At 38.4% G+C, this 27,961-nt stretch overlaps 1 protein-coding gene across 6 annotated transcripts in view; it reads right to left on the reverse strand.

Annotated features, from left to right (window-relative positions):
• Window positions 1–27,961, reverse strand: part of kcnt1b (potassium sodium-activated channel subfamily T member 1b) — a 306,811-nt gene that overhangs the window by 33,435 nt on the left and 245,415 nt on the right. For all 6 annotated transcript variants that reach the window (XM_062050715.1, XM_062050714.1, XM_062050713.1 and 3 more), the window contains 6 exons: window positions 26,836–26,985; window positions 25,162–25,397; window positions 22,336–22,549; window positions 7,943–8,048; window positions 7,692–7,864; window positions 1,806–1,877 (listed from right to left, as the gene is read on the reverse strand). In XM_062050715.1, the coding sequence (XP_061906699.1) occupies window positions 1,806–1,877; window positions 7,692–7,864; window positions 7,943–8,048; window positions 22,336–22,549; window positions 25,162–25,397; window positions 26,836–26,985 (951 nt within the window). The remainder of the gene's footprint in view (window positions 1–1,805; window positions 1,878–7,691; window positions 7,865–7,942; window positions 8,049–22,335; window positions 22,550–25,161; window positions 25,398–26,835; window positions 26,986–27,961) is intronic.

Below are 27,961 nucleotides of genomic sequence, written 5' to 3' on the forward strand. Positions count from 1 at the left end.
AAAGTACTGTCACATCACTCCCTGACTTATTGAGTTTTTTGGTGTTTTAGTTCTTGTCTTGCGCTCCTATTTTGGTGGCTTTTCCTGTTTTGTTGGTGTTCTCCTGTAGCAGTTTCATGTCTTCCTTTGAGCGCTATTCCCCGTACACGCTTTCTTTTAGCAATCAAGATTATTTCAGTTGTTTTTATCCTTCTTTGTGGGGACATTGTTGATTGTCATGTCATGTACGGATGGACTTGGTGGACGCTGTCTCTGCTCCACACGCTGTAAGTCTTTGCTGTCGTCCAGCATTCTGTTTTTGCTTATTTTGGAGCCAGTTCAGTTTTAGTTTTGTTCTGCAAAGCCACCCCTAAGCTTCAATGCCTTTTCTTAAGGCGGGGGTCAGCAACCCGCGGCTCTTTAGCGCAGCCCTAGTGGCTCCCTAGAGCATTTTTAAAAAAGGATTGCAAATGGAAAAAGATGGGGGAAAATATTTTTTTGGTTTTAGTATGTTTTTGTTTGAGGACAAACATGACACAAACCTTCCCAATTGTTTAGAACTACCACTGTTTAATATGTTTGTGTATATGCTTCACTGATGAGAGTATTTGGGGAACATCGTTTTGTCCTACTAATTTCGGCGGTTCTTGAACTCACCATAGTGTGGACTGTGACGCAACAGTTTGTTTACATGTAAAATCTTCCAATCCTTCTTTGTCTCATTTTGTCCACCAAATGTTTTATACTGTGTGTGAATGCACAAAGGTGCACTTTGTTGATGTTATTGACTTGTTGGAGTGCTAATCAGGCACATTTGGTCATTGCATGACTGCAAGCTAATCAATGCTAACATGCTAGTTAGCCTAGCTGTATGTACATATTGCATTATTATGTACATATTGCATCATTATGCTCGTTTAATATCCTTTACTTTTATCCTCTTTGTATATAATTTATGTTTGCATGTCTCATGACACATTATCTGTATGTAATATTGACTGTATTTCTGATAATTGTTTGTGTGCCATGTTGTTCCAGACCACAGCAAACATTACCTAGCTTGCCAAAGATTGTAATAAATCCATTAGAAGAAGACAGCCTGCCGTTTCCTTTAACTTGGACACAAACATCTATACCTTTGGCCATTAAAAGACAGTCATTTCCGGGAGTTATCTGATCTTCTGAGAAGTTCTGCTAATGTTTTGTAATGTTGTAAAAATGTGTAGAATAAATATTACATTTCAACATTTCTGTCAACGAAGATTTGCATCAGCCTGCGACACATAGTCATTTTGATAGTAGGCTGTTATAGCTAATGTAGACACTTGCGTCACGTGTTGCCTTCATTATAACACTTATATAAGACTTTTAAAGGGGTCGGTGTGGCGTGGTTGGGAGAGTGGCCGTGCCAGCGACCTGAGGGTTCCTGGTTCAATCCCCACCTTCTACCAACCTCGTCACGTCCGTTTTGTCCTTGAGCAAGACATTTCACCCTTGCTCCTGATGGGTCGTGGTTAGCGCCTTGCATGGCAGCTCCCGCCATCAGTGTGTGAATGTGTGTGTGAATGGGTGAATGTGGAAATAGTGTCAAAGCGCTTTGAGTACCTTGAAGGTAGAAACGCGCTATACAAGTATAACCCATTTACTATTTAAAGTCATTTTGATAGTAGGCTAATATAACTAATATATACACTTACATCATGTGTTGTCTTCTAACTATCCAACAATTTGCAAAGCTCAGCAATTCAGACGTTCACCAATAGTGAGGTTTTGGTTGTAAATGAGCCATTAACATAATTGACAGTGAGTGTGAGTCAACCACGTACTTATCGATGGTGCCGGCCATGAAGTAGACCATGGGGAAGCAGCAAATGGCCTCTAAGAAGTGGTTGTCCGGCCTGCAGGAAACAGGAAACAGCACTGTTAGCATCCCACACGCTGCTGGACAAAGACAGATCATCACATTGTTGTGTGGACCCAACTGATGAGTCTCAATGAAGTAACAGAAGAAATAATAACAGAAGAAATGAACACCTTAAAAAGATGGTTTGACAAAAACAGACTATCTTTGAATCTCAGTAAAACTAAAATAATGTTATTTGGTAACAGTAGAAGGGAAAGTTAAACACAAATACAAATAAATGGAGTAGATCAGTGGTGCCCATTACGTCGATGGCGAGAAAAATTATCAATCATCAATCTTCACCAAGACGTCACTTGATTGACATTCACGGCACCCGAGGGTCTTGTGAGATAACGCTGGCTGCTGCCACATCATTATTAAGAAAAAATGACCGACAGGAAGGCAAGAAACAACCGTATCTGTCACAAGCGAGCGATGATGGTTGTAGTTTGATGTTGGATGCTAGAAAAGGTCCGATTTATTGCAACAATCAGTCTTAATGTATTGTTACTTTTCTAATATTTCCGTGATCAACCTGATCAATCACAAAGATCGACTTGTTGGCGACCCCTGGCTTACACTTTATTAAATGATGTCTATTGTTCCTATCACAAATGTCCACTGCAGAGAACACTGATTCTCAGGAAGATACCATGTAGTGGTACTTCTTGTGTATTTGTTCAGCAAAGCTAAACATAACCTTAAATATTCAAGTGTAATGAAATCCCTTTTAGAAATCCTTACTTTGGAGCAATGTTCACGGACTCTATTATTTGGCTTGTTCGCTTCCCGTCACAGGTGAGCGATGATGGTTGTAGTTTGATGTTGGATGCTAGAAAATGTCCGATTTATTGCAACAATCAGTCTTAATGCATTGTTACTTTTCTAATATTTCCGTGATCGACCTGATCAATCGCAAAGATCGACTCCTGGCTTACACTTTATTAAGTGATGTCTATTGTTCCTATCACAAATGTCCACTGCAGAGAACACTGATTCTCAGGAAGATAACATGTAGTGGTACTTCTTGTGTATTTGTTCAGCAAAGCTAAACATAACCTTAAATATTCAAGTGTAATGAAATCCCTTTTAAAAATCCGTACTTTGGAGCAATGTTCACGGACTCTATTACCGTAGTTTTCAGAGTATAAGTCGCTCCGGAGTATAAATCGCTCCGGAGTATAAGTCACACCGGCCGAAAATGCATAATAAAGAAGAAAAAAAAAATATATAAGTCGCACTGGAGTATAAGTCGCATTTTTGGGGGAAATTTATTTGATAAAACCCAACACCAAGAATAGACATTTGAAAGGCAATTTAAAATAAATAAAGAATAGTGAACAACAGGCTGAATAAGTGTACGTTATATGACGCATAAATAACCAACTGAGAACGTGCCTGGTATGTTAAAGTGACATATTATGGTAAGAGTCATTCAAATAACTATAACATTTAGAACATGCTATACGTTTACCAAACAATCTGTCACTCCTGATCGCTAAATCCGATGACATCTGAAGGATATATATATATATTTTCATATATCCATATTTTGTGTTACTTATTAATTTTCATAGTCATATTACATATAGCTAATGTTCCATATTGTACTCTTTGCTTTTCTAATCATCTCATGACAAAGTGCTTGCACTGGGGATGGCCTTGGGGTGGAAGGCAGAGAGAAGGAATCCTCCTTGCTTTCCTTCAGCCCAACTCTAGATAAGAAGCACAATGAGCATGTGTTTGAGGTGAGACAAGTGAGGGCGGGCGGGGGGGGGGGGGGATGTTTTCAGATCAACTTGGGCTCCGCATTTATATGTGTTGTTCGAGGCTGGTCTCTATTCTCAAATATTTGACAATAAATTACAAAATACCTATCCTGTGCTCTCTAAGATTGAACCCTCCTCCAAAACTAACGCTGTCTCCTGAGTGTAAATCACCTCTGGTGCCTAAGCCCCAAAATAACAGCCACCCAGCGGAAAACCTCCCGAATATGCCTAATCTTACTAGACAGCAGATAATGCATGAGTCAACGCAAAACTCCTCACTTTACACGCCAGACCATTTTGTTGCCATAAACAAATGCCCTCCCCCAGTAGATGACAGCCTCTCACGTGCACATCAGACATTCTTGAACAACACACAACAGAGCCAGACTTTGTGGTCTCCTGTAACTGTAACTGTAACGGGGGGGGGGGGGGGGGGGGGGTAGTAGAGATATTGAAGAGGAGAGTGCATTCTGGGATGTTTTCAGATCAACTTGGGCTCCGCATTTATATGTGTTGTTCGAGGCTGGTCTCTATTCTCAAATATTTGACAATAAATTACAAAATACCTATCCTGTGCTTGGTGGTACATTTGAGTTCAGTTTATAGTCATCTAAGGAACTTGGGACTGACCAGCATTTTACATCCCACTTGGAGGAACATCTGGTCAAACGCAACACATCTTATACGTCTAGTCTCTTACGTGAATGAGCTAAATAATATTATTTGATACTTTACGGTAATGTGTTAATCATTTCACACATAAGTCGCTGCTGAGTATAAGTCCCACTCCCGGCCAAACTATGAAAAAAACTGCGACTTATAGTCCGAAAAATACGGTATTTGGCTTGTTAGCTTCCAGTCACAGGCGAGTGATGATGGCATCAACCGAATCAACCGTACCTCTCGTTAAAAGCTTAAAGACCGACCGCACAGTTCCTGTCTTCACAATAAAAGCCCTGCTCCATCCTGCCTGCTCTAACAAAATAAGAGTCTCAGAAATCTAGCAAGCTATGGAGTTTGCCGCCAATGTATTTCTTGTAAAGTGTATAAAAAGGAGTATGGAAGCTGGACACTTTCATGTGGTATTGGACAGAAAGGAGGACTTTTTTTCTCCTCCATTTGAAAATGTGGACGCTATCATCACTACTGTCTGATTCCAATCAATGCAAGTCATCACAATCATACCAACTTATATTCTTGTCTTCATGAAAGAAACATGCTTGTATTATCATTGAACACCTTTCACTTGTTAACCTCTCTTTCATAAATAAATCAATATAAATGATATATATGAATGATTCCCTCCACTTGGTACATTGAAAAGTAGCTCGCCTGTGGCCACCCCTGGAGTAGACATTGAAAGGGTACAAGAAAACACATATTTGGGTGTAATAATAGATGATAAAATGAACCGGAAAGTTCATGTAAAAAAATACACAACATAAAGTAGCAAGAAACACGTCAATAATGAAGCAAATGAAGGACCAGAAATCATTTCATATTCTCTACTGCTCACTACTGTTACATATCTGAGTTATTGTGTAGAAATATGGGAAATAATTATGAAAGTACACTTCATTCACTAACTGTATTACAAAAAAGATCAGTTAGATCAAGGATGTCAAAGTGGTTTTCATCGAGGGCCACATCACAGTTATGTCTGCCATCAGAGTGTAACAGTGACTAATGTATGAATTTGATTTCATTATTCATTATATACATTGTTTTAAGTAGTCCATTTTACAGTAAAAACTTGACATTAATAACATTTTAATGTAAAATATAGTGATGTTTTCATTTCTTACAACATTTTACGTTAAATATAAAAACAGTACCACTGTTTTTTGGGGGATTTTTAGGGAAAAAGCTGCAGCTTAATTGCCAGAACGTTTGTGTTGAATTTACATTGTTTTTATATTGTTCATGGAAAAACAGTACAAGTTCTTAGTACAACTTAGCTGCCAGTTTTTCTACCCTAAAAACAAATTTACAGTAATACAGCGTTAAAAACAAGATTTTACAATCAAAAAACTGGCAATTTAATCAACATAATTTTAACGCAAATTTTTAAAAAAAATTTTCAATTTACAGTAATATGCTGTAAAGAACACCATAAAATGTATTGTCATTTTTATCAATTTGATGGGTAGTTTGCTGTGAAGTTAAGTATTTAAACATGTTTGGAAAGTATGATAATATACTGTAATATTTGTTGCAATATTGGATACTACTAAAGTTTAAAATGTATTCAATTTCAAGCAGTACATCTATTTTTTCTGTCAAAATGAAAAAATCAATGACATTTAGTGAGAAAATATGAAGTACTTTATTGACACATCATTTCCAAGTGTTTGTGGGCCAGGTAAAATGATGTGGCGGGCCAGATCTGGCCCCCGGGCCTTGACTTTGACCCCTGTGAGTTATAATACTACATCATATTGAATATAGAGAACATACTTTATTTATTGAATCACAAATATTGAAATTCAACGATTTGGTGCATTTACAAACACCTAAAATGATGCAAACTATAACCTGCTAGCCAAAAATAATAATAATAATAATAATAATACCTGGGATTTATATAGCGCTTTTCTAAGTACCCAAAGTCGCTTTACATGTTAAAAACCCATCATTCATTCACACCTGGTGGTGGTAAACTACTTTCGTAGCCACAGCTGCCCTGGGGTAGACTGACGGAAGCGTGGCTGCCAATTTGCGCCTACGGCCCCTCCGACCACCACCTGTCATTCATTTAACATTCATTCACCGGTGTGAGTGGCACCGGGGGCAAGGGTGAAGTGTCCTGCCCAAGGACACAACGGCATGGTAAGAGGCGGTGTACAACAATTCTTCTCAACTAAAGAGGAGAAATGTAATCTTAGAGGAAAATGTAATTTAAAACATTTGTATGCACTTTCAACACTTAAAACCTTTAGCACAGGAGGGTCAAATTTGTTTTCACTGAGGGCCGCATCACAGTTATGGCTGCTGTCAGAGGGCCGCTTAATAATAAATAATTTATACATAAATGAATAAATGTTTAGGGATTGGCCTCATGATATTTTCATACAATTGCCTATGCATTTAATTCTTATATTTTTTACATACACACACACACAAAAAAAAAAAAAGTTCGATTTTGCAGTAAACAAGGCAGCTCAGTCGCCACAATTTTACTGTACATTTTTTTTTTTTACAGCATATTACTGTAAATGGAAAAACGGTCCTATATATATTTTTTTTTTACAGTAAAACTAGCAGATGAACGAGAGGTGTTTTTTTTGTTTTTTTTTTACCGTAAAATCTATTGTCATTTTTACACTGTGGAATTTGAGGGATAACTTGCTTTGAAATCATAAGTCAAGCAGATATTATTACTATTATTTTTTATTTTAACAAAAAAAAGTTTAAACTCTATGATAGTATAATATTTTTTTCATTATTAGATAATATTAAGGTTGAAAATATATTCAATTGCATGCAGTGCATGTATTTTTTTGGTCAAAAGAAAGGATAAACTACTTTTATATTATTACAAAGCTTTCGCGGGCCACATTAAATGACAAGGCGGGCCAGATGTGGCCCCCGGGCCTTAAGTTTGACACCTGTACTTTAGCATGTCAGTATGTGGAATTAAATGATGGAATGGAAATGAAAGAAAGCAGTAATATGATTCAGTTTAAGAGACTGTTCAAACTACAAGTGTTCACTAAGTACACACAACAAGAATTATGAAGAACAGTATTAACATTAAATATTGTTTATTTGTTTAATATTTGTTTACTTACAATGGTGTATTATTTATTTATTCACTGTTCTGTTACAGAGAACAAGGAAATACAAATAAAACTGCTATGGAATGAAAAGGGGTAGAGTTAAATAAGCTCAGCTACTTCCTACTCCTTTTCGGACGTGCTGTAATGAAACAAGTGGAAATATGTGATGCTTCATGTTGTATCGTATGCGTGTTCCTAATTAAATGAAACTGACCTGAAGTCAGTATTATGACATGAAAACAAAGACTTCTTCGGACTCACGGGTAGTCCAGCAGGAGGACAATGGGGTTGAGCTCCTTCCGGGGTCGGTAGTACGCCCGCAGGGGCACGATGAAGTTGTACAGCCCGTTGCCTGCCGTCTCTGCCGACACGATGATCAGCTTGTTCTTGAAGCCGTACGCTTTGGCGTCCTCGAAGCTGTTGTGCGTGCAGCCCTGTGGTCAGAAAGGGCAGCGCCGATTACACCCTCGGTGCCAGGCGGCGAGCATGGCCACATGTGTGACGTCACGCACCTTGTCCAGACGCAGGCAGCAGAAAGGAGCCTTCTGTGGGAGGAGGTGGCACAAGGTGGGAGAGCTCCCGATGTAGGGAGAGTTGGGGGGGTAGCCCTTCACAAAACTGCCAAGATGCAAAAACATTTCATTTCAAAGTAGATACATTTTATCTATATATATATATATATATATATATATATATATATATATATATATATATATATATATATATATATATATATATATATATATATATATATATATATGTGTGTGTGTATATATATATATTTATATATATATATATGTGTATATATATATATGTATATATATATATATATATATATATATATATATATATATATATATGTGTGTGTGTATATATATATATATATATATGTGTATATATATATATATGTATATATATATATATATATATATATATATATATATATATATATATATATATATATATATATATATATATATATATATATATATATATATATATATATATATATATATATATATGTGTGTATATATATATACATATATATATATATATATTTATATATGAATGCGATGTTACCGCGGCACTGCCGCTGAATATAATCGGCGGGCCAGCTCTAGTGTTAATTTGATATTGCCTCAAGGTCCAAGTGAAATTTCATGGCGCAGGCCAGAGTTTGACACGCATGACCTACACCATTGTAACTGATGTATCTCTATGAGGGGCCGTTAGGGACATTATTCAGAATTACCTCTTACATACACTACTGAAATGCTCTCACATAAACAACTGAAATCTTTTTCTTTTATACACACTACTGAAACACTCTTATAAACACTACTGAAATGCTCTTGCATACACTACTGAAATACTCTTACATACAATACTGAAATGCTCTCGTAAACACTACTGAAATGCTATTACATACACTACTGAAACACTCTTATAAACACTCTTACATACACTACTGAAATGCTCTTATAAACACTACTAAAACACTCTTATAAACACTACTGAAATGCTCTTACATACACTACTGAAACACTCTTATAAACACTACTGAAATGTTTTTGTCTCACGCACACACACACGCATACCTGGAATTATTTTTCACTAGTATGTATAAACGGATTTCACCTGTGTGTGTGTGTACTTTTTACACGTGCGTGTGAGAGACAACAATTTCAGTAGTATGTGTGCAAAGATTTCAGTTATGTGTATGAGCGCATCTTACCATTGTGTATACGAGCATTTCACCACTATGTGTAAGAGCATCTTACTAGTGTGTGTGAGCGATGTTGCATTCCGGTTCCGGTATAATCCCCGCCCCTTTTCAGACAAGTTTATTTTTTATTTTTTTTAAAGCCAAGTTGTGGACAAAATGTCTGCCGACAAGTAGCTTAACCGAGGCGGGAGCTCCACTTCATAATTTGAGGGCTTCAGCGGAGAATATAAGAACACTTTCAATGCAACAAGGGTCGCGCTGGAGTAGACGGAGATTGACGGTTGGCAAACGCTGGACTGTGAATGGGCAGGAGATGGCAGGCGCAAGTGACGGATCAGGAAGTGAGATGGGAGGAATTGAAGCAGATGGCGGGAGGGGAGATGACTGGAATCTGGTAGGGGAAAAAAACAAGAGAAAGCGTAAAAAACAGAAAAAGCAAGCGGATAGAGTCAACTTAGAAGGAACGGATAGTGAGGGAAGTGGTACACCAATAGCAAGTCAGAGTGAGGAATATAAAATTATCATCAAACTTTCTCAAGACGGTGCGTCGTTCGGTGAGTGGAACCCAATTCTGTTGACAAAAGCGATACATAAGTTTATAGGTGAAGTAAAGAATGCCAAAGTGTTGCGGAATGGTTCATTGTTGATATTCTGTAAAAATAGTATGCAACAAGGAAAGGCCATAAGACTGGACAAGATTGATGGTAAAAAAATGCAGTGCTCAATACCTGAGGATAGGAAGAAGTCGACTAGGGGAGTCATTTCAGGTATACCTACGGTTGTGTCAGTTGACCAGATTAAAGATAATGTGGTGGGTGCAAAGGTTTTGGAAGCCAGGCGGCTGAAAGCGACCAGAAATGGAGAGAAGTGTGATAGCTTGTCAGTGTTGATTACATTTGATGAGCCCAAGTTGCCGAGCAAAGTTTATATAGGATATATGAGCTATGAGGTGAGACCATATGTTCCGCCACCACTGCGATGCTTTAAATGTCAAAAGTATGGTCATGTAGCAGCAATTTGCAAAGGCAAGCAAAGATGCGGTAGATGTGCAGGTGAGCATGAGTACGGTAAATGTGAAGTAGGGGCTAAGCTAAAATGTTGCAACTGTGGAGGAGAGCATACTTCTGCGTATCGAGGGTGTGAAATGAGCAAAAAAGCGGCTGAGGTACAGAGAGTCAAAAGCTCCCAGGGAATTTCATATGCAGAGGCGGTGAAGAAAGTAAAGCAAGCAGACGCCCCTAAACCAGTGGCAGAAGAAACAACACAGCACAGTGACAGCAGACCTTGTGGAGGATGTGCTAAGCCAGACATAAAGGAGGATATGCTGAGTGTAGGCAAGAATGAATTTGTACTGTTTATGGTTGAGGTGATCAACTGTTCAGCACAAACAAGCAGGAAAACTGAAAAGATTAAGATCATTGTGAGAGCAGCTGAGAAATATCTTGGACTGGAGGGGATAAGCTGGGAAGCAGTAGAGGACATGTTAGCTAGAGAAACACCTAACTCTCAGACATGGGCTGGTGGATCTTCATGTTCTTAATTATTTTACAGTGGAATGCAAGGAGTCTTACCTCTAATGGACAGGAATTTAAAAAATTTGTGTCAAATTTGTCAGACAAACCGCATGTAATATGTATCCAAGAGACATGGTTAAAACCACAATGGGATTTTGTTATGTATGGCTACACTGCAATAAGGAATGATAGGGAAACTGGGAATGGTGGAGGAGTGGCAACATTTGTGAGGAATGGGTTGAGCTATAGTTTAGTCAAGATAGGAAAGGAGCAAGAATCTATTGTAATCAAGGTATGGACAGAAAAGAGTAGCATTACAATAGTAAATTACTATAACCCATGTAATAGACTAAGTACTGATATATTGAATGATGCAAGTGGGCCGACACAAGGGAAGGTAATATGGTTAGGGGACTTTAATGCGCACAGCACATTATGGGGTAGCAATAATACAGATGCAAATGGGTCAATAATAGAGGAGTTTATAGATGATATGGGTTTGGTGTGTATCAATGATGGAAGAGGTACAAGGTATAATAGCTCACAGAATACAGAGAGTGTAATAGATCTAACGCTCACATCCACTATAATTGCAGGTGTTAGTACTTGGGAAGTATTGAATCAGTCAACAGTAGGAAGTGATCATTATCCAATAATGGTCAAGATTGGAATAGAAATACATCAAGAGGGGGGAGCAAGGACACCAAGGTGGAGGTTGGATAAGGCAGATTGGGGTGCATTCCAAAAAATAAGTGAAGGCAGGTGTGTAGAGCTACTGGGAGAGAATATAACAAATATAGAAGAAATGAATGGAAAATTGGTAACGGCAATGATACAGACAGCAGAAGAAACTATTTCAAAGAGTAGAGGAAGCAAGCGGAAAAAGAGTGTGCCATGGTGGGAGGACAATTGTAGCAAAGCAATAAAAATGAGAAATAGAGCATTCAGACAGTTGAAAGTTCACCACACGCTAGACACATTGATACAATACAAAAGAGCACAGGCAGTAGTTCGGAAAACAATAAGATCAGCAAAACGGACATACTGGAGACAATACTGCAATAAAATTGGGAGAGAAACACAGCTGGCAGAAGTGTGGGGAACGATTAGGAAAATGAGCGGCATAAAAAGTAACTTTGAGATACCAGTGATGCATAGCAATAATACAACAGCAATAAGTACTGTAGAAAAGGCAGAACTCCTAGCAAAGACATTTGTGAAGGTTCACAGCTCAGAAAATTTATCTGTTAAAGCTAAGCAGTGTAGAGACAACACCCTTGCACAAAATATAGGAGGTACAGAAAGAAGAAGCATATTGTCAGGAGAAGACCTGGACTTACCGTTTACTCTATTTGAGCTGAGGAGAGCAGTTTTAAACGCACGACAAACTTCACCAGGGAAAGATGGTGTATGCTACAGTATGTTAGCTCATATGACGGATAGTGCACTTGAAGCAGTGTTAAGGCTATTTAATAACATATGGGACACAGGTAAACTCCCGTCGACATGGAAGCAATCAGTTATAGTACCAATATTAAAACCAGGTAAAGACTCATCAAATCCCTCTAGCTATAGACCCATTGCTTTAACATCACATTTAGGGAAAACTATGGAACGGTTGGTGACAGAGAGACTGTCACATTTTCTTGAGAGTAGAAACCTTCTCTCAAACTATCAAAGTGGATTTCGCAGGGGAAGAGGGACAATGGATAGTGTCTTATGTTTAGAGTCAGAAATTAGGAAAGCCCAGACCAACAGAGAAATGGTGGTGGCGGTAATGTTTGATGTTGAGAAAGCATACGATATGTTATGGAAGGAGGGACTACTTATCAAACTCAAAAAATTAGGTGTAAATGGAAAACTGTACAACTGGGTGTTAGATTTTATGGTTGGAAGAACAATAGAAGTGAAAGTGGGTACAGAATATTCTAAAATATATCAAGTTGAGAATGGAATACCACAGGGAAGTGTCTGCAGTCCAATCCTGTTTAATGTCATGATCAATGATATTTTTGAGCAAGTGGAGCGAGGTATAGGGAAGTCATTGTATGCGGATGACGGGGCATTATGGATAAGGGGGCGGAATCTTGCATATATTCAGAAGAAATTGCAGGCAGCAATTAGGACGGTGGAGCAGTGGGCAGATGAATGGGGTTTTAAGTTTTCTATCGCAAAGACGCAAGGGATTTGCTTCTCTAGACGTCACAAAGAGGTTTCCTTGAAAATATATGGTCAAAAAATTGAGCAGGTTAGTGTCGTTAGACTGCTTGGAATGTGGATGGATGAAAAGCTGACTTGGCGGCAGCATATTGACAAAGTGAGGGATAAATGTAAAAGAGTCAACAATCTCTTAAGATGCCTTTCAGGAAGACACTGGGGTGCAACTAGAGCATCACTGCTGAATATATATCAGGCCATCATGAGAGCAACGCTAGACTATGGGGGCATAGGCTATCTAGCAGCAGCAGACAGCCACCTGAAAAAGCTGGATGTGCAGCAGACACAGGGTCTGAGAATATGCAGTGGGGCATTTAAATCCTCTCCAGTAGCAGCCATACAGGTAGAAATGGGGGAACAACCATTAGGGATCAGGAGACTGAAACTGCTGTTAGCGTACTGGGTCAATCTCCAAGGGCATAGTGTTTCACATCCTGCTAAAGCCATCCTAGAGGACTGTTGGGAGCATAATGAGTCACAATTTATGAGTTTTGGGTGGATAGGAAATGTAAAGGCAGTACAAGCCGGTTTAGGTCATATTCTATTCAGTCCGACAGTCCCATACTCATGTACTCCTCCCTGGTTGTTCATAGAACCGACAATACATTTTGAAATACAGCAACAATTAAAGAAAAGGAATAGGCAGGCCTCTGCGGGAGGGGTAGCCGAAGGCTATTTGGAAAAACATTTCTCAGACAAAACGCTGATTTTTACTGATGGGTCAAAAGACCCTGATACTGGAAGAACAGGAGCTGCAGTTTTCATTCCACAATACAAGATACACATCAAGAAAAGAACCACAGACCATCTATCAGTATTCACAGTTGAGCTTGCAGCTATCATTTTAGGGTTGGAATGGATAGAAGGAAATAACCATAAAAATACACTAATAGCATCAGACAGTTGGGCAGCACTTACAAGCATCAAAACCATGAAGTCATGTAGGCAAGATCTCATTTTCAAAATACATAATCAACTGCACAGAATGAATAAGAGGGGATTAGCTGTTTGCTTCATCTGGGTTCCTGCCCATGTAGGGATAGAAGGGAATGAGGGAGTGGATATTCTGGCCAAACAATCACTCAGATCACACACTGTAGATATGGACATACCGTTATGTAGGGAAGAAGGTAAATCAATAATCAAGAAACATGTGGGTAAAGTGTGGCAAGAATATTGGGACATCCAAGACACGGGAAGACACCTTTACAACATACAGAAACACGTTGGGTTGGGAAGGAGGAGGGGCAGGAGCCGGAGGGAAGAAGCAGTGATCACACGACTTAGGATAGGGCACACAGGACTGAATAGTTCACTACACAGGATAGGAAAACACCCTGATGGCAGATGTGACCAATGTGGGCAGGATGAAAGTGTCCAGCATGTGTTGTTAGAATGTAGAGGGTATGAGGAGGAAAGGAGGACGCTAACAGCAGCGGCAGAGGAATCCAGGATGATATTAAGTGTTGGGAACCTGCTAGGAGCAGAGGCAGAAGCTATGCTCAAGCATCTTATGGCATATCTGATAGACACAGGCCTAATGGAGAGGATTTAAGTTCCCTATTTAGTTGTTTTGTTTCTTTATTTCTTTATTTTATTTTTTTTATTTTCTTTATTTTTCTTATTATTTATTTTGTTAATTATTATTTGTATTTATTTTGAATCCCAATTTACAGTCCCACACTCCAGTCCAGTAGGTGGCGGTAATGCACCTTTGTTGGTTTGCCAACCGCCAATAAACTCCATAGAAGAAGAAGAAGAAGGGTCGCGCTGCCGCAGGACGCAGCACCTGAGCGGCCACACAGCGGTGCCTTTCTCCTCCCGACAGCCAAGCAGCCTGGAGCAAATGTAACCTTGCCAGTTTGCACCGCACACATGCAACATTTCACCTCATGGACATTGGGGCAAGAGGAGGAAAAGGTAATTAGACATTATTTATTTCTAATTGATTGTTGAATCCCACGAAATGTAAGACAACATGGCATTGTAGTGAGCTACAATGGTAACATGTCGAAATGTGAGTCACGTCAGTAGCTGATCAAATACTAATGATAATGGATTACATTTATTTAGCGCTTTTCTATCGACTAGATAAGGGTTCCCCAAACTACCGGTTTTGGTCCGCTAAAGTCCAACATCCGGCCCGCTGGAATTTTTTAAAATTTTGTATAATTTTTTTTCAATCTGTCTTTTCTAATCCATTTTTTGGTGTCCCCTAGCCGCTCAGGCAAATCATATTGTCTAAAAATGCATTCTCCCGTATGACTTATATTGTCTTAAGCTGTTTTAATGTGATCTGATTATTACATTCTTATTTCAGAGTCACCACACAGCTGCATGACCATTTCAACAAGGAGGGAATAAACAACCTCTGGATTCATGGAACTTCTCTGCACACAAATATATTAATTGGTATATTCAATAAATTTCACATAGAAACATTGTGAATATTATTTTCAACAGTGTGTTGAAAACAACCCTTTTTGGTTCAGAAAGGTTCCTTATGTCTTATTATTCATATACTTTCAATACTTGTCGGTGTGTAATTCCAGACATAGATGTAAACATTAATGAGACAACAATTAACATTTTTCAACAAGTGAACCCACTTGAAAATGATGGCAACTATGGAATAGACATTTTCACTTCAAATCTGCACTTAATTCAGTGAACAATATAGGATATATAAGGTTTGTTAAAATGTTTTCTTCACTTGTGCAGTGTATTCTGCTAATTAACATTTTATTTAAACATTTTGTAAAAAATAAATAAATAAGGAACCTGTTATACAGACCTGTATGAAGGTGCCCACTTTATTATTGCAAATATCAAAATAACACTTTAGTGCCCCTCCCGAAAATCTCCCAGGGCAACCATTCTACCGAATTTCTCCCGATTTTCACCCGGACAACAATATTAAGGGCGTGCCGTCATAGCACTGCCTTTAGCGTCCTCTACAACCTGTCGACGCGTCCGCTTTTCCACCATACAAACAGCGTACCGGCCCAGACACATGTAGTACCGTATTTTTCGGATTATAAATCGCAGTTTTTTTCATAGTTTGGCCGGGGGTGCGACTTATACTCAGGAGCAACTTATGTGTGAAATGATTAACACATTAGCGTAAAATATCAAATAATATTATTTATGTCATTCACGTAAGAGACTAGACTTATAAGATTTCATGGGATTTAGTGATTAGGAGTGACAGATTGTTTGGTAAACGTATAGCATGTTCTATATGTTATAGTTATTTGAATGACTCTTACCATAATATGTTACGTTAACATACCAGTTGGTTATTTATGCCTCATATAACGTACACTTATTCAGCCTGTTGTTCACTATTCTTTAGACATTTTAAATTGCCTTTCAAATGTCTATTCTTGGTGTTGGCTTTTATCAAATATATTCCCCCCAAAAATGCGACTTATACTCCAGTGTGACTTATATATGTTTTTTTTCCTTCTTTATTAGGCATTTTCGGCCGGTGCGACTTATACTCCGGAGCGACTTATACTCCGAAAAATACGGTAGTCCTGGGTTCAGTCCCGGGCTCGGGATCTTTTCTGTGTGGAGTTTGCATGTTCTCCCCGTGACTGCATGGGTTCCCTCCAGGTACTGCGGCTGCCTCCCACCTCCAAAGACATGCACCTGGGGATAAGCTCCTCCCACCTCCAAAGACATGCACCTGGAGATAAGTTGATTGGCAACACTAAATTGGCCCTAGTGTGTGAATGTGAATGTAAATGTTGTCTATCTGTGTTGGCCCTGTGATGAGCAGGGGCGCCGCTAGGGATTTTGGGCCCCATAAAAAGAATCTTTACAGGGCCCCCTGTATTATAATTTCATCATCATTAGGGGCCTCTCTGGGCCCCCCTCCATCATGGGCCCCTAGAATCCGTCTCCTTTACCGCCCCTTTTCGGCGCCCCTGGTGATGAGGTGGCGACTTGAACAGGGTGTACGCTGCCTCATGCCCGAATGCAGCTGAGATAGGCTCCAGCAACTCCCGTGACCCCAAAAAAGGGACAAGCGATAGAAAATGGATGGATGTTTACACTTATTTTGACGGCACATTTTATATTCTTGTCAAACTGTCTTTTAACATATACTTGTTTGGACAGCTAAAATGTAAACAAATAAGCTGAACATATGCCTTGTATGACACCTGGCTTAAGTTTATCGCACAAACCCCTTACCATTGCAAATATTAAAACAACACTGCCATTGGTTTGTGCTGTAAAAAAAAAAAAAAAAAAGTGTTTGTGTTGTTAAGTTTGTTGTTATTCCAAAATAGATTTTCTGACTGGTGATGTCATCCAGCCCCCCCACCGCCTCAAAATCTTCCCAAACTTGTCCCAATTGTTTGTGCTGAATATTTTTTGGGTCCAAAATTATTGTTTAAGCTAATGTGTTAATATTTACACCTAGCCCCTAACCTAAATACAATAATCATAAGACAAAAACATTGTGTATCACAAACGTTTGGGGAGATTTTGACAAAGTGTGTGTGATGGTGGGGCTGGATGACATTACTAGTCAGAACATGTATTTTAAAATAACTTAAAAACCTCAACGGTAGAAACATAAATGTTCACAGCACAAACGTATTGCAGTGTTATTTTGATATTTGCAATAATAAAGTGGGCAACTTCATACAGGTGTTCACTAGGTGTTGTAAAATATCAAAGTACTATTGCAAAAGCGAACAGTGACCTCAAACATGACCTGTCCTCCGCCTCTGTTCTTGCTGCACTTGACTATCAGCTGCCTTTTCAGGGAAGTAAAGATGTCTAAAAACTTACAATAAGCACTGTCCACATTTGGTTCTCTGTAAACTGAAGTCCAATCTTGAACTGCTAAACTATTGTTTAGGGCACAGATTGTTTCCTCAGTTGTTATTCGTTTAGAGATTTTTGCCATTGTGTCTTTGGTTTTCTTGAGATGACAGTCGTATAAAGTAAAGACAGGTAAATGGTCAGTGATATCACATATAAATAGGCCACTGGTGACTTGATTTCCCATAATGTTAGTAAAAATGTTGTCGATGATTGTGGCACTATGTGTTGTTATTCTGCTTGGTTTGGTTATGGTTGGATATAGAGACAAGCTGTACATTGTGTCAATGAAGTCATCAACATGTTTTTGCTTGGTTGAGTTTAACAAATCAATGTTAAAATCACCACAGATAAATATGGTTTTATGGTTCACAGAGGAAAATAGTTTACCCATCCACTCATTGAAAGTTTCTATGCTTGAACCAGGTACCCGATATACACAACTCATGAAGATATTTGTCTTTTTGTCCTTTAGGATTTGCACTGTTAAACATTCAAATAATCCATTGACTGCTATGGTCATGTTTGTTAAAACTTTAAATGTAACATATTTATTAATGTACAATGCGACCCCTCCTCCTATTTTATTTATTCTGTTTATGTATCTTAATTCATAGTCATTCAGACTAAAATCAATACCTTTATCATTGTTGAACCAGGTTTCAGTGATTGCAATAATGGTAAATGGATGACTAAATTCTTTCAAGTAATCCTTGATAGCCTCAAAGTTAGTGTACATGCTTCGACTATTGGAATGTATAATTGATAGAGTATCTTCTGATTTTACACTGTTTTCATATTGTTCACAGGTAAAATAATTAGTTTTTTACAATCGCAGAGAAAAAATTATTATCAGGGTCTATCTCTGTTGTGACGTGCTCTTAATACTCACAAATGTCCAGTTCTTTTTGTTGATGTTGTAGGATCTTCTGTAACATGTCCATATCAATACTTGGTGTGGTCTGTTCTTGGTGTGGGTAGCATTGAGATGATGGAAAGGTCACAAAGCTACATTGATACCAAGTACTGCATCAATGTCAATACTTATCAAGATTTTATAGATTATCTTCTTCCCACTCCCTTTCAGGCAAAACTGGACAATCATGAATTACATTCTATACATTACCTTTTGCACTATATTAATTTATATTATTATGTGTTCTCAACTTTGTACTTTTTTATGTTATTGCCTGAAATAAAAAAATAAATATAAAAAAATTAAAAAATTAAGAAATCTTCTATGTTCCTTATCACCAAGTCTTTTGCTTCCTCCGGCGTCCCATTTAGTTTGATGAAGATCTTACAGTTCGTTACCCAGGTTTGTCGAATCTTGCTTTGCCTTTTAAGTTGTCGTGCGATCCTTGCGATGTCAGCATTTTTCCTGGTCAAATGTTCATTTATGAAAACATCTGTACCTTTGAGTTTGCGTCCTTGCCTTAATAGTGCGGTTTTCTTTTTTCTGTTTGCGAATCTCATGATGACAGCTGGTGGTCTCTGGTTCCTCATGGGCAGTGGGTGACAAGCCTCGATGTGCTCCAGGTCCATCTCTATTGCCCTGCTCTGGAGATAGGAAGCCACCTGCTGCTCCACCGACTGTATCTTCTGCACGCTGGGCTCCCCGTTGTCCGCGGCCACCACACGCGCGTAAGAGCGCAGTTTGATCTTGATCCCGGTGATGACCACATCATTCATGCGGGAGTATTGCTCCAGCTCATCCACTCGCCACTCTAGGTCCACAATGCGCCGGCCTTTTTCCACGTTCTGGAGGCGTAGTTGTTTGACCTCCTCCAGCAGACCCAAGAGCTGCCCCTGCTGCTCTCTTACCGCAGTCACATCGCCGCATAGGGAGTGGAGTGTGAGCCTCAACTCTTCGAACTCCTCCGATGTGGGGCTTTTCCTCGGTGCAGGCATTACGATGGTCTATCTGCCGACGCATCCAGCAACAGAAGAAAAAAAATCCCACCTCCGTATCTCAGGCTGCTAATGCTAGCCGGCTTCGGTGTGCCAGCCCGCAGCGCCGATCGACACAAGCTGCGAAGCCAAAAAAGTACAAAAGATGTGCTGGCTTGGCACAAGGCGATCGCCAAACTCGACAGGCCCACGTTGAAAACAGCCAGCCAGTCACGCGCAAACTCCAAAACAGGAAGTGACTTGTGAAACAAATAAAAATAAAAATAAAATCTTATCTGATTGGGATTTTATTGTACCCCGCCTTCCGCCTGAATGCAGCTGAGATACGCTTCAGCACCCCCCACAACCCCTAAAGGGACAAGCGGTAGAAAATGGATGGATGGATGGGGAACTATGAGTACTATTTTGTGATCTTGACAATGTTTGTGGTATGTGCTCAGTCTTTGTATTGTATAACTAAGATCTTACTTTCTCTCTCTGTTTCGATGGATTTTTTGATATTGCTGACTGCAAAACAATTTTACCTTTGGGTACTAATAAAGTAACCTCACCTAACCTAAGTAAAGGTGACTTTGTGGATGTTATTTCATGTCTCGAGGGCCCTGACAATGTTTAAATATAGAGGGTTGTCAACAAGTGTTCTATGATCAAAGCTATGAAAATAATTGATATAAAATGAATAATCCCTCCTAGGCAGAAATTAATTCAGCACTGTTTGGCCCGGAACCAATTAACAGCGATAAACAAGGGAGGACTAGATTTACATAGTCTGACTTGTTCAATGCACCACTAGCTGGTCACCACACGGTGGCACTGTGGTACTTTCAGGCAAGTGCCTAAGAGAGGCACCAATGGGACAGTGTTGGACTCAATAAATAATCAGGGAACACTGTTTGATTGTCATTTACTGTCATGGCGGGCCCCTAAATGAGCATGGTACACTCTTTGGACCCAATCATGAGCTATTAAACGCTGTGAAGAATCATAAGAGCCTGACAATTACCATCAAAGGTAAGAAAAATCTATAATCTTCCTTTTTTCATGCTTCACTTTTGATACATAGAGGTTTGAAGTGTTGTGTTGACAAAAAATTCTGCTCTATGAGCATGTCCAGTGCTATGTACACATTGGGAGGCCTGGGTTTAAAAAAATAAATAAATATATAAACAGGATTCGCTACGAATCTGAAAATAAGGCCAACTATCTGTCAGTCAGCTACAAACATGAACGTTATTAGCAAATTGACTCAAGTAGCATAAGAGCCTGGTAAAATGTGAGTGTAACGTTAGCGCTGTCTTCATCGAGGCTACGCTAATGTAGCTAATGTTTGTGTCCTTAATGTTACGTTGCTGAATACAGTGACGAAGTTGATAGAGTGGCTGTGCCAGCAATCGGAGTGTTGCTGGTTACTGGGGTTCAACTCCCAACTTCTACCTTCCTAGTCACGTCCGTGGTGTCCTTGGGCAAGACACTTCACCCTTTGCCTCTGATGGCTGCTGGTTAGCGCCTTGCATGGCAGCTCCCGCCATCAGTGTGTACATGTGTGTGTGAATGGGTAAATGTGGAAATACTGTCAAAGCGCTTTGAGTACCTTGAAGGTAGAAAAGCGCTATACAAGTATAACCCATTTATCATTATTTATCTTTGTCGAGGCTACGCTAATGTAGCTAATATTTGTGTCCTTAATGTTACGTTGCTGAATACAGTGAGTGTAAAGTTAGCACTGTCTTCATCAAAGCTACGCTAACGTAGATTCATCGATTGATTGAAACTTTTATTAGTAGATTGCACAGTACAGTACATATTCCGTACAATTGACCACTAAATGGTAACACCCGAATAAGTTTTTCAACTTGTTTAAGTCGGGGTCCACGTTAATCAATTCATGGTACAAATATATACATTAGCTACGCTAACGTAGCTAATGTTTGTGTCCTGAATGTTACGTTGCTGAATACGGCTTTATATTAGATTACATTTTCGGGACTAATGCAGATCCCAAATACACATCAGCAGGTACCAATACGAAAGAAAAGTTGTTTTTTGGGGTCCTTATACACACACTATAATAATACCCGTATGTTGAAGCACAGTACGTCTGACTATGGTAGACGTACTCACATTTTAACGGTCATAACTTCCTTCCACATCAACTGATCTTCCTGAGATTTTTGATGGTATTGCTTCACGATACGAACGTTTCGATTTACAAACCCTGTTCAAGAACAAATTAAGCTGGTACATGTAGGTTCCGCTGTACGCTGCGTTCCAAAGAGAGCAGGTGTAGCTAATGTTGAACGAGGATGTTAGTTGAGCAAGACGAGTGTTGGTGGTGACGTCTGAGTGTCGGGTCAGTGGAGGAATTACCACTGAGAGAGAGTGGTGAGCTGCACACACGATGGAAAGTGCTGACTTCCGCTACATGTCATCTTCATCATTGTCAAGTACGCCCCCCTTCATCATCATGACGCACTGATTACACGCCAAGCTCGTCTATCTCACCTTACAAAATAGGCGGCATCCATTAATAATACCCGTATGTTGAAGCACAGTACGTCTGACTAGGGTAGCCATAATCACATTTTAACTGTCATAACTTCCTTCCACATCCAAAATAGGCGGCATCCATCCCTGGGAGGAGCCATCAGGGTGAGGCGTGTTCAGACATTTAGAAACATCTCACACAGACATCACTTACTCTGAGCCCACCGAGCCCTCCTCGTCCGATTGGTTGGTCTCGTCCTCGGACTGGTCGCTGAGGAGGTCACAGGGGAGGATGGCGGAGGAGTCGGCGATCTCCAGGACTGGCGCGATGCTCGGCCTGCGGCTGCCGGCACCATTCTCCGTGGGCAAGGTCAGCTTGCTGGTTTCCTCCGGAGGATCGGGGTTCTGGAGGTCGATGGCCACGGTACCTGGACGCCACACGGAGGAGCATCAGAGATTGAGATTTTCAGCACAATCCCATTCAAGATCAGACAAACATTACAGGGAGACAGAAAAAGGATCGCTGACGGGTCTGCCAACTAATATGTATATAGAAATAAAATCTCTGGACACGACTGTGAGGACAAAAAGCATAAAACAACCTAAATCTATGTGTGTATATGTGTATACATATATACATATACATACATATCAATGCTAAAAAATATAGATTCCTGTGATAACTGAGGGCAAAAACCAAAGGAAAGAAAATATTTTCTTTGACAAAGAGGGCAGAAAACAAGCAAAAATCCTATAAATACACACACACTCACACTCACACACACACACACACACAAATGTGTATATATATATATATATATATATATATATATATATATATATATATATATATATATATATATATATATATATATATATATATATATATATATATATATATATATATATATATAAATATACAAAGCACATGTAGACTGATTGGGCAAACTCCTTTATACTATATATACTAATATATATATATATATATATATATATATATATATATATATATATATACAAACTCTGTTTCTCTATGAGTTGGGAAATTGTGTTAGATGTAAATATAAACGGAATACAATGATTTTCAAATCCTTTTCAACCCATATTCAATTGAATGCACTACAAAGACAAGATATTTGATGTTTCTAACTAATAAACTTTATTTATTTTTTGCAAATAATAATTAACTTAGAATTTCATGGCTGCAACACGTGCCAAAGTAGTTGGGAAAGGGCATGTTCACCACTGTGTTACATGGCCTTTCCTTTTAACAACACTCAGTAAACGTTTGGGAACTGAGGAGACACATTTTTTAAGCTTCTCAGGTGGAATTCTTTCCCATTCTTGCTTGATGTACAGCTTAAGTTGTTCAACAGTCCGGGGGTCTCCATTGTGGTATTTTAGGCTTCATAATGCGCCACACATTTGCAATGGGAGACAGGTCTGGACTACAGGCAGGCCAGTCTAGTACCCGCACTGTTTTACTATGAAGCCACGTTGATGTAACACGTGGTTTGGCATTGTCTTGCTGAAATAAGCAGGGGCGTCCATGGTAACGTTGCTTGGATGGCAACAAATGTGGCTCCAAAACCTGTATGTACCTTTCAGCATTAATGGTGCCTTCACAGATGTGTAAGTTACCCATGTCTTGGGCACTAATACACCCTCATACCATCACAGATGCTGGCTTTTCAACTTTGCGCCTATAACAATCCGGATGGTTCTTTTCCTATTTGGTCTGGAGGACACGACGTCCACAGTTTCCAAAAGCAATTTGAAATGTGGACTCGTCAGACCACAGAACACTTTTCCACTTTGTATCAGTCCATCTTAGATGAGCTCAGGCCCAGCAAAGCCGACGGCGTTTCTGGGTGTTGTTGATAAACGGTTTTCGCCTTGCATAGGAGAGTTTTAACTTGCACTTACAGATGTAGCGACCAACTGTAGTTACTGACAGTGGGTTTCTGAAGTGTTCCTGAGCCCATGTGGTGATATCCTTTACACACTGATGTCGCTTGTTGATGCAGTACAGCCTGAGGGATCGAAGGTCACGGGCTTAGCTGCTTACGTGCAGTGATTTCTCCAGATTCTCTGAACCCTTTGATGATATTACGGACCGTAGATGGTGAAATCCCTAAATTCCTTGCAATAGCTGGTTGAGAAAGGTTTTTCTTAAACTGTTCAACAACTTGCTCACGCATTTGTTGACAAAGTGGTGACCCTCGCCCCATCCTTGTTTGTGAATGACTGAGCATTTCATGGAAGCTGCTTTTATACCCAATCATGGCACCCACCTGTTCCCAATTTACCTGTTCTCTTGTGGGATGTTCCAAATAAGTGTTTGATGAGCATTCCTCAACTTTATCAGTATTTATTGCCACCTTTCCCAACTTCTTTGTCACGTGTTGCTGGGATCAAATTCTAAAGTTAATGATTATTTGCAAAAAAAAAAAAAAAGTTTATCAGTTTGAACATCAAATATGTTGTCTTTGTAGCATATTCAACTGAATGTGGGTTGAAAATGATTTGCAAATCATTGTATTCCGTTTATATTTACATCTAACACAATTTCCCAACTCATATGGAAACGGGGTTTGTATATATATATTCCCTGGACAGGACTAGGGCGGCAAAAATGAGTAGTAGATAGTAGTTTTTGTTTAGTTATTGTGTACTGTTGACTTGGTTTTATATGTAATATAAAATTAATTTTCTGTGTACAACAAAAATGTGGAACGTGCTGTACGCTAACATTAGTTAACTTCATGCTGTATGCTAACAGTTAACTTCATGCTGTATGCTAACATTAGTTAACTTCATGCTGTAGGCTAACAGTTAACTTCATGCTGTATGCTAACATTAGTTAACTTCATGCTGTATGCTAACAGTTAACTTCATGCTGTATGCTAACATTAGTTAACTTCATGCTGTACTGTATGCTAACATAGTGGACTTATGGACACTTGTACCAAGTGGCCTGATCAACTTTGACAGGTCAAAGGAAACAATTTTGAGCGAGTAAGACCACTTCCTGTCTCACCCATGCTGGCGATGATGCTGTGCACGGGCAGGCGGGAGGGGGCGTCGTAGAGGCCGGAGACGGGCAGGCTCTTGTTGTGCTTCTCCTCCTGTTTGAAGATGAAGGCGGAGTTCTCCTCCTTGGTGATGTTGATGTAGTAGCAGGTGTCGGTGGCGGCCATGATGTGACGGGGCCCGGGGTTCAACAGGATGCTCTTGTTGTCCTCGCGCTTCACGCCGATCAGACACACGCCGTACCTGCCGGTCCACCATTGATGTCAATGCATGGCTACTCCTCATTGTGACACCTCGCACATGTATGGAAGTCAATATGAAGGACATATGTTCTATACTGAGCTAGTATGAAGGTCATAGGTCACAATTAGGGATCATTTCAATGGATACGGTACCAATTCCCAGTACCTGGGAATCAATACTGGTTATTGATACGTTTGTATCTACTAATTATGTTGTTTTTGGTCTCATTTTCATTCTAACTTTTAAAGTGGCTGGACAAGACAGACAAATATTTATATATATACACATATATATATATATATATATATATATATATATATATATATATATATATATATATATATATATATATATATATATATATATATATATATATATATATATATATATATATATATATATATATTTATATATATATATATATATATTTATATATATATATATATATATATATATATATATATATATATATATATATATATATATATATATATATATATATATATATATGTATGTGTATATATTTCTTTGTGAAAAAAATGTGTATATTTAACACATACATATATATATATTTTTAATTAAAAAAAGTTAAAAATATTTTTCAATCGTTCAAGAATCGTTACAAATAAGAATCGCAATTAACTTGATATGTTTTATTTTTTTATTCCAACATTTAAAGTGGCTGGAGAAGACAAACAAACAAACAAACAAATATATATGTACATATATATTTCTTTGTGAAAATATTTATACATATATAACACGTATGTACATATTTTTCAATAAACATTTTTATTTTTCATTTTTTTAAATGTTCAACAATCATTACAAATAAGAATCCCAATTAATTAGATTTTTTGAATTTGTTTTTATTCCAACATTTAAAGTGGCTGGACAAGACAAAAAGAAATGTTATATATATATATATATATATATATATATATATATATATATATATATATATATATATATATATATATATATATATATATATATATATATATATATATATATATATATATATATATATATATATATATATATATATGGACAAGACTGACAAAAAAAAAAAAAAAAAAATTAATAAAAGTTTTTTCATTTTTTTTTAATCGTTCAAGAATCGTTACAAATAAGAATCGCGATTAATTTGATTTTTTTTATTCCAACATTTAAAGTGGCTGGACAAGACAGACAAAAATTAATTTAATATACTGTTTATATTTTTAAAAACTTTTTAACCGTTCAAGAATCGTTACAAATAAGAATCGCGATTAAATAGATTTATTTTTCTAAAAACTCTATAATTTATCAATTTTTTAATTGAAAACTATTCATTTAGGCCAACAATACTTAGCCAAAATGTGCACTAGAGTTAAGCAGCAATGGTATAATCGCTACTAAAATAGTCTTGATGGAACAAAGTAAAAACACTGCTTACTTCTTGTGGGCGTGGAAGGAGGCGTAGGTGAAGCTTTTTCCATCGTACTCCCCAAAGAACTTGCTGTCACACAGTCTGATGTGGTAGACCTCGTTCCCCGAGCAGCGCCCGTACATTCTCTGCCATTGCTCCGGAGACAACTGCCCTTCCCTGCAGGCCACACAGCACACCATCACTCACTATCATTGACATGAACTCATGTGTCAATCACTCACTATCATTGACATGAAGTCATGTGTCAATCATTCACTATCATTGACATGAAGTCATGTGCCAATCACTCACTATCATTGACATGAACTCATGTGTCAATCACTCACTATCATTGACATGAAGTCATGTGTCAATCATTCACTATCATTGACATGAAGTCATGTGCCAATCACTCACTATCATTGACATGAAGTCATGTGTCAATCATTCACTATCATTGACATGAAGTCATGTGTCAATCATTCACTATCATTGACATGAACTCATGTGTCAATCACTCACTATCATTGACATGAAGTCATGTGTCAATCATTCACTATCATTGACATGAAGTCATGTGCCAATCACTCACTATCATTGACATGAAGTCATGTGTCAATCATTCACTATCATTGACATGAAGTCATGTGCCAATCACTCACTATCATTGACATGAAGTCATGTGTCAATCATTCAATATCATTGACATGAAGTCATGTGTCAATCACTCACTATCATTGACATGAAGTCATGTGTCAATCATTCAATATCATTGACATGAAGTCATGTGTCAATCATTCACTATCATTGACATGAAGCCATGTGTCAATCATTCACTATCATTGACATTAAGTCATGTGTCAATCATTGACTCCTGCACATGAAGTCATGTGTCAATCTTTCCCTAAAGAAGCATTTCATCTGCATGTGTAAGTACACTATCTCATCTGCATGTGTAAGTAAACTATCTCATCTGCATGTGTAAGTAAACTATCTCATCTGCATGTGTAAGTATACTATTTCATCTGCATGAGTAAGTACACAATTTCATCTGCATGAGTAAGTACACTATTTCATCTGTATGAGTAAGTACACTATTTCATCTGCATGTGTAAGTAAACTATCTCATCTGTATGAGTAAGTACACTATTTC

This window comes from Entelurus aequoreus, linkage group LG06 (assembly GCF_033978785.1).
Source record: "Entelurus aequoreus isolate RoL-2023_Sb linkage group LG06, RoL_Eaeq_v1.1, whole genome shotgun sequence".
NCBI classification, from domain to species: domain Eukaryota; kingdom Metazoa; phylum Chordata; class Actinopteri; order Syngnathiformes; family Syngnathidae; genus Entelurus; species Entelurus aequoreus.